At 30.6% G+C, this 13,654-nt stretch overlaps 1 protein-coding gene across 2 annotated transcripts in view; it reads right to left on the reverse strand.

Moving 5' to 3' along the window:
- Positions 1-13,654, reverse strand: part of LOC138183021 (SAM and SH3 domain-containing protein 1) — a 373,195-nt gene that overhangs the window by 19,307 nt on the left and 340,234 nt on the right. For both annotated transcript variants that reach the window (XM_069119538.1, XM_069119537.1), the window contains exons 6-7: positions 1,087-1,248; positions 675-731 (exon numbers count right to left, since the gene is read on the reverse strand). In XM_069119538.1, the coding sequence (XP_068975639.1) occupies positions 675-731; positions 1,087-1,248 (219 nt within the window). The remainder of the gene's footprint in view (positions 1-674; positions 732-1,086; positions 1,249-13,654) is intronic.

Genomic DNA, 13,654 nt, shown 5'->3' on the forward strand with positions numbered 1-13,654 from the left:
AAGTATTTAAAAATCGATATGTTTATGCAGGATTTCAAGTCTAAAATCTCAGCTAGATTATTTCTCACAATCAATTTCAAATAAAATTAGTAGAGAATTGCGGAGGGCAGATTGGGTTTTTAATAAGTTCTATCACCCTCTGCCGCCATTTATTGTGTAAATTATTTTTAAATTGATTCTGTTCTTAAATTATTCGACAATTAAATTATCCTCGTTTTAATTGTCTCTATATTATTCCCAAAATTTATTCGATGAAATTGTGAGAAAGATATATACATACGTTGCATTCGTAATATGCTGTGATTCGATAAAATAATTGTCTTTATATAATACTTTGTTATATCATTTATACGATTGCGCTTTAATTGTCAATTGCTCATTAATCATTACGATTAATTATATCTTATGGATAATACTAATAGCAAAATATATAACATATCTAGAGGAAAATAATATAATTTTCAAGATATAAAGGTTGATAAGCTTTTGATAAGAACGACAACAAAACTAAGAGCTGAACCAATGCACTATTAAATTGATCATGCTTATTGCTTTTATTCGTTTCTCTTATGAATTGAATCTAACTCACTTCCTTTCTTTGGTATTCGTACAAACAAAAATTCATTAGTGTATAAAAAAAAGAAAGAGTGAACATTAATTTAAATTGCACTCACCTCTTCGTGTTCTTTATGAAATCGTTCCTTCTTTCTCAGCGCCTCTTGAACCTTTAGCTGAAAAATATAAATCAGTAAAGTCTTCTCTACATACCATATTGACCAAAAATTCAATAATAGTACGAACAGATATTTCAAAACTTTTGAAGAATTTTATATAAAACAAACGTACCTAGGTGAATCAATTTCAATTAAGATAACTAAAGACGTGGATAATTAAGATAACAAAAAACTCGCAATCTTTTTTTTTAAAGAATTACAATGTTTAATAAAACGAACAAATTAGACAAAATTATTAATTAAATTTTATATTTCAATTTTCCATTATCTCTGATAAAATGAAAACTGTAACTTATAAGTTATCATTTAATATTTATAAAATATAAATGATACATATAAATGAAAATCATACCCTATGTATGGTTTCCTCGAAGCTATTTGGCTGACCACCGTTCATTTGCAAATATCTTAATCGATCGTAATCTCTTGGATCCACCATAGAACGTAAAATTGTGTGTCCCATATCTGGTCCCAAGCCTAATCCACTTTGCAGAACACTGTCTGGCGTGTCCACCTATTATTAACAAATCGAACAATACAAAATTATTTAAAGTTTATATACAACAACATTTTCTTACATATAGATTTTTATAACTTTGTCTTTATTTAGATATGAATTATTCTACGACATTTTTGACAGTGTAAGTAAAAAATAAACTATGAGAGGATATAATCGTTTTACTTCATTACGCCACAAAGTGGTAAATTCCAGGAATAACCGAATGAAACCAAAATACTGAAAGTATGAAATAGTGTTTCGTTCTGCACATCATTAGTCGAATAATTAAGACAGAGACTGGAGTATTTTGACAGTGATAACTTGAGGCAAAACGTTCTAGGCGTTTGTAAAGAACGTTCTGCTGCGAACGTGATTTTAACTAGAAAATTCATCTCTGCCGCGAAATTATATGGGACATTAAATAATAAATGTCATATACAGAATATTTTAAAAAAGAAAGGGTAATGAAACATCATGGTGAACATAATAATAATGATTAATAATTATCGATAATGGAACACTTTCTTCATCAGAATATCTTAATTTGACAGTGAAAAATATCATAAATATTTTAGTAATAGAATTAAAAAATCCAAAAACGGTAATAATGACGAATGGAATATAATTGGGTAAGGTTGAACAAAAAGGAACAAATAGCAATTGCAAAACAGAGAATCAAAATTTTTGAGGTGTGACATGGACAGAGAAAAAAATCATTTTCACGAACGCAAAGGTTATTATCTCCTGGCTGAAATTTAATTAAACCGCGTGGCATTTATGTTAAACGGATTAAAACCATTTGTTTGCGTTCACAGGCTGAACTTCGCAAATACAACGGTAGAGGTACAATCCCTAAGACTGAATAATTCCAAGAGACAAGACTGGGAATTTACGTGATTGTTCCCTGTTTACTGGCAGCATGTTGACTTTTACCATACTACGCCATATGTATAGCTAAGGTGAAGGAAAAGTGAATATATTATGCAACCAACATAGAAGCTACTATTGAAAAATCTGTCAACTCTTGTCAAAAACAAGGTACGTAGCGATAAAGCTCAGAACACGACAAAACGAATCTAACATAAGTACTATATTCTACAATATACTTCATTAAAATTTACATTCTTTCATTAATATTTACATTCTATGTGTTTTTTATATATCATCTATAAATTTTACTTAATTTATTTTTATTTTATGAAGCTAATATATAAATTTATATTCTATGCATTTCATAAAGGTATAGTATTCGCTACATTTTCTACTTTCATTAATTTTATTCGTCCCAAAAAAATCATTTTTATTGTAATGAAAAGTATTACAAAGTTAATGTGCTTTATACCGAGATAACTAAAATTCTGTTTTATTAGATTTTTGTTATTTAGTATAGTAAGAAATATATATTATTATAGGACTTTATATAAATATGCCTTATTTAAATACAAATGGTCTTTTTTATGAAGTCTGTAGACTTCCGAGATAAATTATAATAAATATAAAATGCTCAATAATAAATCCTGTTGTCTGAACTCGACCTAAACAAAACTATGATATTAATTAATTAAAGAAATCATTTATTCATTCGTGAATTTTCACGTTTAAGCGAAACTTTTACGGGTCACCTTGCAATTTATGAGTTTTCGGTTCTTGGAGGTGAATAAAAACTAGACGCTAGTGGACAACGACAGTTTTATTATGCGGTTCAAATCCATCAACAGGATAATGCCCGTATAAATCCGTCATAGATGCATGCACCATTAACGAGCATTTAATTCTAGGAATTCGAGCCGCAACGGATGAAAACCACGGAGAAATCTGTATATTAAAAGAGGGCTTGTCTTACCCAGCACTGGAAAATCTGTTTAACTTTTAGAACTCGCTATTAGACGCAGTATGGCCAATGAGCTTTGACTCGTGTAAACCAACAAACTCTGTGTGTTACGAGTTTATAGCACACCTAAAATTCTTCCGGCGAAATTTTATTATTGAACCGGAAAAGTGCAGCAATAGTCGGTTACGTAATATTGAAACATTTTGGTTCGTAAAGTTGATATTAACAAATACTTGGCAACTTTTGATTTCTGGAATTTCCTTAGCTTATTGTTAAATTAAATTGCTGAGATAAATATAGAGGGTGAGCGAAGACACTGTAGTATGTTATGTTATAAATATTAAAATTTATATACAAATTGTATGATTCTAACAAAAATTAAAATTAAGATATTTATAGTCACCGAAGTATCTTTTGTTAATTTCAATGATTGTCTTTCATTTTTCAGTCATTTTGTGTTTCATTAATTCTTGTCGTCCTTGGATCTCGAATTTTATTTCTAGAAATTAAAATTTTCTATTATTTAGAGTAAACATGGTAGAGATGGATCAGGTTTTTAAAAATGCTCAAAAATCGAGCATTTTAGGAATATTATATATTTTTCACTCGTGGGTTTATGTGGTGAACGATCCTTCTTGAAGTATGTAAAAATCGCAGCATAATATTTTCATAAATAACTACAAAAAGAGGAAAATAAAATTTTAGCTTCTGGGCTATTCCTTGCACTACGGGTGAGATGGGCCATTTTCACGTAAGTTATAATCGCTCATGAAATTGGTTTGCGGTAACTACTTTTATTGGAAAAGCTTTTTTAATAAGGAGAAAAGAAGACTCTCTATTATTATCTACTATCACAACTACTATTATTACAGAAGTACAAAATATACTACTTATAAAAATATATAAAAAACATTTTTAGATACTATGAAAGTTATTTATTAAACACTCGTTTTTTTTTTTCTTTTTTGCCACGATGCTCAGACATGATTTTAAATATCGGACATCCTTCAGGAATACATCGAGAAAAGACAACACATTTAATCCAGTCATCTTCTTTCGTCAAATCATTATAGTTTTCACCGTATCCGATGCATATCTCCGATGCATCTTCGTTCCAGTTCTCAAAATCATCATCAATTTGTTGTTTTGTTTGAAGGATGTTTAATTAAATTTAATTAAAACACCTCTAATTAAATCAATTCAAAAGACGCACGCCTAACGGATATTTTTTAAATTAGATACGTACTCCGTTTTTTCCGGACTCACTTATATTGAAAAAGGGATTAAAAATAAGAAGGTAAGTAAGGAATAAAATCGCTTGAAATTTTCACAAAAGGTATATTGAGAGCATTTTAATCATTTAAATAGAATAGATTAATTTATCTTCTACCATCAGTCCATCCAATGGTCTTCGTACTTTTTACTTCGCAACAAACTTCTAAATTATTCATTCATTTCGTAGTAATTATGTATAAAAGAAATTTTTAAGGAACGAGTCTTGCAATATAACACTAATTAATTAGTTGCAAAGTGAAATGTGTATAAAAGTAAAAGCGAGATAAATAAGTTATTTATGTACTATGTAGTGCATTCTTCTCGTCACTATGTTAATAATGGACTATCATATTTTTATGTAAAGCTTTACTGAAGTTTGAAAACAGATCACTAGTATTTTTATATTAAAATTAATACAGAATTGAGAAATAATTAATCAATTTGACCCGTTCAAATTGTTAATTTTCCAATTAACGAGGAACAAGATACCTTTTGGAAATATTATTCGATTATAAATTCGATGTTGAAGTTCGTAAAATAAATTTGTAGTAACAACTCACATTTTTATCTCATTTCTTTTCGCAATATCTTTTACGAGACTACACCAAGAAATGACCAATTTCCTTCGCTCCAATTTACAATAATTAGTGTAATTGTACGGTATCTAATGCCATGATATTAATCCTAAGACCACTGTAATACGAAAAATAGCTAATTTTCTGCAGTATATTTAACCAGTAATTTTAGCTGGACAAAGATATGCGTATATAAAACTTGCTATTCCTTTTGTCGGAAGTAAATGTTCAATACGTTATTACAATAAAGAAGTTTCATTTCTGAAAAGTGTCGAGTAGACTGAAGCGATAGAAATAAATTGTGCAATCCAATCACACAATAAAATTGAATTTATCAGTAAATAATAAAAATAAAATAAAATCAATAAACATAACGATTACCAAATATGTCCAGCTATTCTAATCCAAAATTCATTGTTTCCATGTGTATTTTTATGGAAAAAAATTAATTTAGATTTCATAAAATTAAATTGAACTCATGGTAAGTATAATAAATGGAATGAAAAAAATTAGATAGGACAAAGTTATGAAAACAGCGGGAGTAGCAAATTCAAGATGGAATTCCACCAAACGTACACCTAGGTCTAAGCGTGTGTTCTTCAATATTGGAAGCTGGCACCGCAAAAATTCTAGTCAGGGCTCTAAAATAAAAATGCTTGTCAATAAAGAATCCAGTAAGGTCTTTCATGGGTATTGGGTATCGTTCCTATACAATACAACAATTTCAGTAAGAAAATAACTGAAAAATAATTTATTTATACGATATATTAAATAGCATTATCATAACAATTTTAGCGCGTTTATCATCTTTCAATACATATAAAATTATTTTATTATTTAGAACATTTAAAACAGCACTCTAAATTGTTAAAAAAAATAATCTTATTATATTCTAACGAAATCAGTATATAATATGTATTTTTCAATATTATATAAGAAATTTATACAATATTGTAATATTATAAAAATAAGACTGCAAAGAATATATCTGGAAAATTGAAATAAAAATAATGACAATACATGTGATAGTTGTGATATTTGATTGTTATGAAACAATTAAGGTGAATCGTTCTATTCAAAAACGCCATAGAATAGAATGTTACTACATGAAAATTTTCTTAAAGGAACACGTTATTCGAAGCACGCGGTTTCCAGTTCAAAATTACAAAAGCAGCGACCGCACGAAATGCACGTCCTTCGATATCCCAGGCAGGTATTGCAAAGAGATTCTAGTCACGAGCCTCGACATGTCACTCAGGTAAAAGCGTTTTGCAGCGAAGAAATCTGTGGCTTCCTTAAATCTGATGAAGGTATTGCGACAATGTTGTAAATTTTACTTGAAATTGCAACTAAATGTAAAATGTTTCTTGCTTGTTTAAACTTTTAAAAAATGACAATACATATATAATATAACATTCAGATACATATAAGAGAGATACATGTAAGAGAGATACATTTTATATCAAGATTTTATATTAATGTATTCTTTTATAAGACACTGAAATTTTACATATTTTATATTTATCATTTTATTTACTTAAACAGAAATTAATGAACTAGACAAAGAATTGATCGATACGATAATATAAGATATATTTCATTCTTTATTTTGTTTCTTATGAGAAAATTCGCGAAGAAACTCGTTATTTTTGAAAGAACAAGAAAATAGCGAAAACTTTATATAGTACACTTATCCGACATAATAGTAGGTTGTTCGAAAAGTGTATTTCTTTTACAGACACGTCTTTTACAACGACGCATCTTTATACAAACATGAAACCTAATCTGTCAAACGTTGTGATCTTTATTTTGATGGAACAAAATTGATCACACGTAATTCTATAAAATAATATAAAACGAAAAATGTTGTGCATCCGTTATCTCCGTATAAAACGAAAGAAACATTTCGGACGACCTAGTAGATCTACAATTCTTACATATCGATAATGTTATCTTATCGAAAACTTTTCAGCTCTCTTTTTACATCAATCAATTTAGAATTTTATCAGTTCTTAGATTCATCGGGAAATTCTTAATCTGTCAGAACATTAATAATGATCATTTAGTTTATCATATATCGTTTTTGATTTAGTCGTTTGTCTATTGTATGATTTAGTAATTTGCTTCAGTATAAAATATCGGTCGCCTCTTGTGAATTCGGCTGTATCCTACAAGGTTGCTCGCATAACTGGAAACAGTTCAATAATTCGAAAACTACGCCACTGCCTTTAATCTTCCTGGGCTCAAATTTTATAGGTCCTAGGGGCCTTTACATATGTCAGAGTTGATTCATATTCATACCCCGTAGCGGCTGAAACGAGGGTCGACTTAGAAATTTCAAATGGGAGAACCTATATAAATTTGTTTGTAAATAGTATGAATATTACCCCGTCTTAATTTTTTGATTTTATCCTGCATGAATTTCCAAAAAGAATGAACTATATTAAAGACTGGTGAATCTGAAAATCAATGAAATTCAGAAATTTTTTCACGACTTGATTATGCGCATTCTAGAAAATTGAGAAAATAAGATAGTCTCATTTAAACAGTATTTATTTTTCCTAAAACACGATTCTGTTAATAATTAAAATGTATCGTGCAACTTCTAGTTATGTGAGACTATCATATTATAAAGAAAAAGAAACAAATACGTACGTTCCATAAACAAAAATGATAAAAAATAAATAGTTACACAATCCAGATGTTAGGAAATAAAAGTGGTACGTGGAACATAAGGTGTACGAGTTATAAAGAAGCTAGATAGTATGTGAAGCCAAAACGGTGACAGTGGTTTCTGTTTACCGAAAGGATGGGGGTAATCTCTGCAAACGTCACCAAAACTACGTACACGTCGAGGACTATGTGTGTATATCGTAACTACCTAATAAAACTCGAATCTACGACGTGGCGTCGCGACGGCTCGCGTTAATGTCTCGCGAGACAGGCAACGAGTTAGGCCATGTGACGTTGACACGCTGCGGGGAAAATTGTTGACGTGGTAACGCGGATTTCCACGTGATAAAACGTGTGCTACACCACACCGAAACAAATCCTTATTGAACAGTAAAAATTTTATTTTCTTTCGCAGAAAAGTAATCTTAACATTCGTTTCTACGGAAAATTAAATTCCTTGCAAGGTATAAGATTTCTTGCAAGGTGGTTAACTCGACGTGTATTATTCATCCTTCTATTGTCACATTTGTATCACGTTTGTGTCATTCGTGGTATTAAATGTCTTATACATTCATCAAATCACTGTCCCCATTGATAAGTAGATTACCGATATTTTTAGAAATGTGTATCTCTATGAATACAATCTGTAGAAATGAAAAGAATAGAGAAAAGAATTGTTTGAGTATAATTTACAATAATATATAGCCAACGAATTTTAAGAAATAGAATATAAACGAGAAATTTAAAAAATTGAATGTGAATGGAAATTGTTTGATGTAATTAAAAAGAAATTTTCGCATTTTCAAATTATCCACAAATGAATAAGAATCCGCAGTCTACAGATAAGTATGAAATATTTTTCCGTGCATTTTCGAAAAAGCGAAGTAAATATTTTGTGCGCAATAGTACTTTACTTTGGGTAATATCTGGACATAGAAATATCACACACATATATACATCTAGGTATCTTTCAACCGATACAGAAAATCGTTCAGGATACATCGATGCAAATGAAACGGCGTGGTCACGGAAAGAGCTATGGTTCTCGTCAAAATGTTTTACGCGATATGGAAGATATATGTCATGAGTATGCAATCATATTTCATGCAAATTTAGTAAGCTGTCTTGCGACAAGTAGCTCACAATGCCGATTTCAGTACGTTTTGTCACGACAATTGAACAGATGGTACATATATCCATTTTGTCGCTCTTCATTCTTCTATCTATCCCGATATCAATGAATTTGTTAATATATTCCTGTTTGCATATTCTTATTAGATGTCATTTTAAGCTTTTATTAACGAATTTTTTACAGAATAATATTAAACATATTTTTTCTGTCTTCCTTTGTCTTTGCAATTAAAAAATTATCCCAACAAAATTATAATAAATATTGTATGGTATAGATTAAACACAGAATATAGCTAGGATAGAATTTTGAAATTTATTTAATCTTATTGATGTTCAATATTTGGATTGATTCTTCCTGACTTCAACTTTGATAGGTTCTTTTTAAATAGATTACTTGTTAACACTAAATATAGTATACTATAATTACAAAAGGTTGAATTTTTGAGACTATATTTATTGAGGCAACGTACATTTTATGGAAAAGAAGATGGATTGTTTTAATAATGCATGAGCGATGAAATACGTAGATTTATCGATAAATCATCAGATATAAAACTAAAGAGATATAGAATATAACAATTAAGTGATAGAATAAGTAGATTTATCCATAAGTGATCAGAGATTAAATAAATATAGAATAAGCTATCCTACTCTATTATTTGATAACAGCTTTGTTCGCGACTGACACAAGTAAAATACGAAATATAACGCCAATACACTTTTTTGTTTCATCTGTATTGTTCATTGTTATTTCTACCTCACAATCTACATAAATAATTAGTTTAGATCGCATAATAGAACTTTCAGATTGTAATATGGGTTGCCGCAGTAGCTGCAACTCGTTTCGAGGTTATTTCTGTTGGCAAAACAGCTCTTTTGGAATAATATACGCGTAATTGGTTGTAACCGATTTAATTAAAGTTGAACCGTTTAAACGGCACGCTTTCCTGTATGAAACTTCAGATAAGCGAGAACATAGTTAACCAAGCAGTTGGATGACTAAGCATATTATCGTTTAGATTCTTTATAACCATAACTGCATAATGTGGTAAACACTGCGGAACTTTGATTCTCGAGTTAAAAGCACATTCTCATAATGATAATTAGATACTCTATACCAATGTGTGAACTTAGTTTGTGAATTACTTAATATACTTCATACAAATACATGTTAACCAACATTTTGAGAGATTGAATGTTTTCAGTTTCAATAGTTTTTCACACGCAATAAGATTGAAATTTTATATTATTGCGAATTTGACTGAAATATAGAATTAAGAATTATAGAAATAAAGTATTAATACTTTAGAAGATATTAATCAGATAGTTAGACAAAATTATTATTTTGTTTGAAATAACAGGAATTACAAAGCACGAAACCTACAATCAAAGTATAATTGAAGGGAATACATATTAGCAAGATAGTTTGAAAACAAAAACATAATTGCTACGTAAGAAATAATAGTATCAAGAAAATAATTGAAGAAGTCCAATAAATATTATTTTATAATGGACGACATTATAATGGTGTAAATTGTATTTCATGTCTTGTAGACAAATCTATTTCTTTCCATTACTCTTTCAATTAGTATACTTAATTCTCGTATATTTATTGCTTCAGAGACGTAAGGTTTAATCAATAATGATTTATATTATTCTCATGATGCTGTATTTTAATATCTGCTCGTTTTTCTTTCTAAATATTTTAAAAACGCAATTTTTTGAAACTATTTTTAAGAGAAGGTCAGCTAAAAGTTAAAAATCTAAATAGCCTGCAATTTATTGGTGCGTTTTCAAAATCCACTAGTGCCAAGTAATTCCTAAAACATTTTTTAAAAATTCAAGTCACAAATATATTTTCTCAGTTCGATAGTCTATAATTTATCAACGTGCACTGGCAGCAGTTTTCAGAGATCAATTCTAAACCTGGCTGTCCATGCGCGCTTGATCGACGCGTAACATTTAAATTGCACGTAATTCAGTAATGAATTAACGCGTTGAATCTCGACCGTATAATTTACGCGCAGCGGTTCATTTTCGTTCTACGCTTTTATCGGGAATCGGCGATTTTAAACGCGAGGCACAGGAAATGCACAATCAACGAATTATTCATCCAAAATGTATTGTTTTTTACATGTTAATCGTGAACATTGATTTATTTCGATAACGATTTAGTATTTAATTGCGATTCTCTTAATCGTAAACGTACAGTAGATTCCCTTATCAAATAAACACAGTTTAATTTATATTTCTGAAATAAATTTGCTTACTGAGGTATCTGATAAATTCGGTTACTTTCGTTTAAAAGCAATATTTTACGACTTATCTGACAATGAGTCATCTCAGATTTATAGACCGACCGTTCTATGGTTTGAACATTTCTCATGATAATTTTCTTATTACATTCTCTTGATGGTTCGCGCAATTATTGTCAAAATGTTAAAAGCGCTAGCTTATTAAGGACGATGTTGATTATTGAGTGTCCAGTTGAGAATCATGATGCTGTGACTTATTGCTAGTTCAAAATAACTTGAGTTGTATTATGATATACTATAATTGAGTCGTATTGACATTTTTCACAAAATGGTGTCTTGTATTTCTTATCACAGAAGATTCGATATATTTCTTCAAATTACATATCTTGACCGAAGATAAAGTCATAATCCAGTTAAATGAATTGAAGGCACTCGATAACTTACATTTTCGGAATTTTCAATTGTAGTCAACTAAATATTCAAGTACACATAAAATGTTTTACAAGTAGTTGATATCGTCTTTTATTACAATAACATTGAGCAGTGCAGTATTTTTTGGACACGTAATTTTAGAAATAGAACGACTTTATAGACTGCTTTTAGTCGTAGAAAGTTGGATTTATAAAGGACCAATAATCCTGGAAGTCATGTCCTGGAACAGCACGTGTTTGTCACGTGCAGTTACCAGCTAAATTGTATCCATTGTTCACCACTAAGTTACTGAAGCGACTCAGAAGGGCAAGAAAGTGCATTTTGTTTTCTTCCATCTACACATCAAAAAATTGCACCCTCGCAAATACATCGAACAAGAAACTATGACAGCACAAACTCACCGACATAAATACACTAACATTGACACAAGACATAGGATATTTTCAGAAAAACAAACGGAGCTCCATAAATATTTCTTAATAAATTCACATCATGTAACTTATTATTAGTACTTAATAAGTTGCGCAGCACACTGTCATTTTAATTCACAATAAAATGATCAATTTTATTCGATGGTCGCAACTGCTTCCAGATGGTTGCTGATTTGAAATGATTGTTATTTCGTGCCACAACAAATACACTTAAAATGTTTCACGTCCAATAATCCAATATTTTAATTTGTATCGCATATTTATGATACGCACGTAATTAGACATCGTGATTCATACATTTCACACAATGAATTGTATTACTAAGTGCAAAAATAAATAAAAATTATTGAATATGTAGAAACACTGATAGAAAACAACTGTATAAAACATCATCGGTACGAATTCATAGTAAAATTAATATAAGCGTAAGTAAAAGGAAAGAAATAAACATAACGAAAACTACGCCAAGTTGGAAGAAGAACGCAAGCAAAAATTAAAATCGAGCTTAAAGCGAACGAAAAAAAGGGAAGGGAATAGAGAGAAAAATATTGAAGGAAAAGAAAGAAGTCGTCATTAAGGAAACGAACACATGGAAAGAGCTGGCTGAGAGTTCGGGTTGAAGAGTTCGATAGAGAAGAGTGGCAGAAAGCAAGGGGTAGCGCAAGAAAAAGGGCGAGAAAAAGGGGAAGGAAACGAAAGGATTGAAAAGGACCTTCGCCAGAGGCCCTGAAGGCTAGCACTGATATCTTGTTTAATTAAGCAGACTCGAAAGTGCGGCCCGGCGTCTTGTCGTGGTAAGAAGCCGACCTATTGTGAAACTCAAAGCTTCCATCGGACGGCACTCGCCACTAAAGAAACCAAACTACCCTCTTCTTTCTTGGCCTCTCCTTTAGCTGTTCTTGGTCATCTTACTAACGAATACCGACGCTGAATTTTGCAATATACATCCGCGTGATCACGGTGGTTTTCACGTTTTTTATTATATTTATACGTGTAGATAATAAACATAGTAATAGCGATAAAAAAACAACATATGAAAAATATGTATAAATAATTGGAAAAAATCATGGATGGATTATACTGTAAGAACTCGTTTAATGTTAACATTCTATGCGATAAAAGTGCAGTATTAAGAATTTTATTTCGAAAAATGCGTGCAATTTAAAATTTATAATTTACAACAAATATCAAAACTTCATCTATCTTTTATACATACCGTAAAATAAAGCTCTCGGTAAGCATCTGTATGTTCGAGCTAATCACGAGAACCACTGGACGGATTTTCATGCGGCTTTCATCGCAGAGATTTTAAAGAGCATTTCTCGAGTAAGGTTTACGTGCGTGACTTTGGGGCGGTTTTAAACCATGGATCACTACGATATGACCACAGGGGGCTGAGCTGGAACCGAAAATACGAACAAGAAACAGGATATTCGCTCGGGCGATTTTTTCCCTACTGTCGTGCTTTGTTTATAATCCCTACGAACTGTATCTTTCTCTTTTCAGCTTGCGGCATGTCAGAAGCTTAACAACCTCGTTGTTTGACAATCGGCACCATTTTACGGATTTATCGAGTTTATCGAGTCGATCGAAATTCACGAAATCGTCAGCCACATTATTAAAAAAGATTATACATATAAGATTTCGAAAAATGGAAGATGTTTTCTAAGATTTATCAACCAGAGCGAACTTGTGTCAGAAAATAATTAGCATAAGGGATCAAATAGCGAAATATACAACTATTTGTATCTGCCAACATATTCGTCAATCTCTCTTGGGAAAAGAAAGAAAATGATAGAGGAATCTTCATTTATTAAA

Source organism: Bombus flavifrons, chromosome 9 (genome assembly GCF_040668555.2).
Source record: "Bombus flavifrons isolate JBK064 chromosome 9, iyBomFlav1_principal, whole genome shotgun sequence".
NCBI classification, from domain to species: Eukaryota; Metazoa; Arthropoda; class Insecta; order Hymenoptera; family Apidae; genus Bombus; species Bombus flavifrons.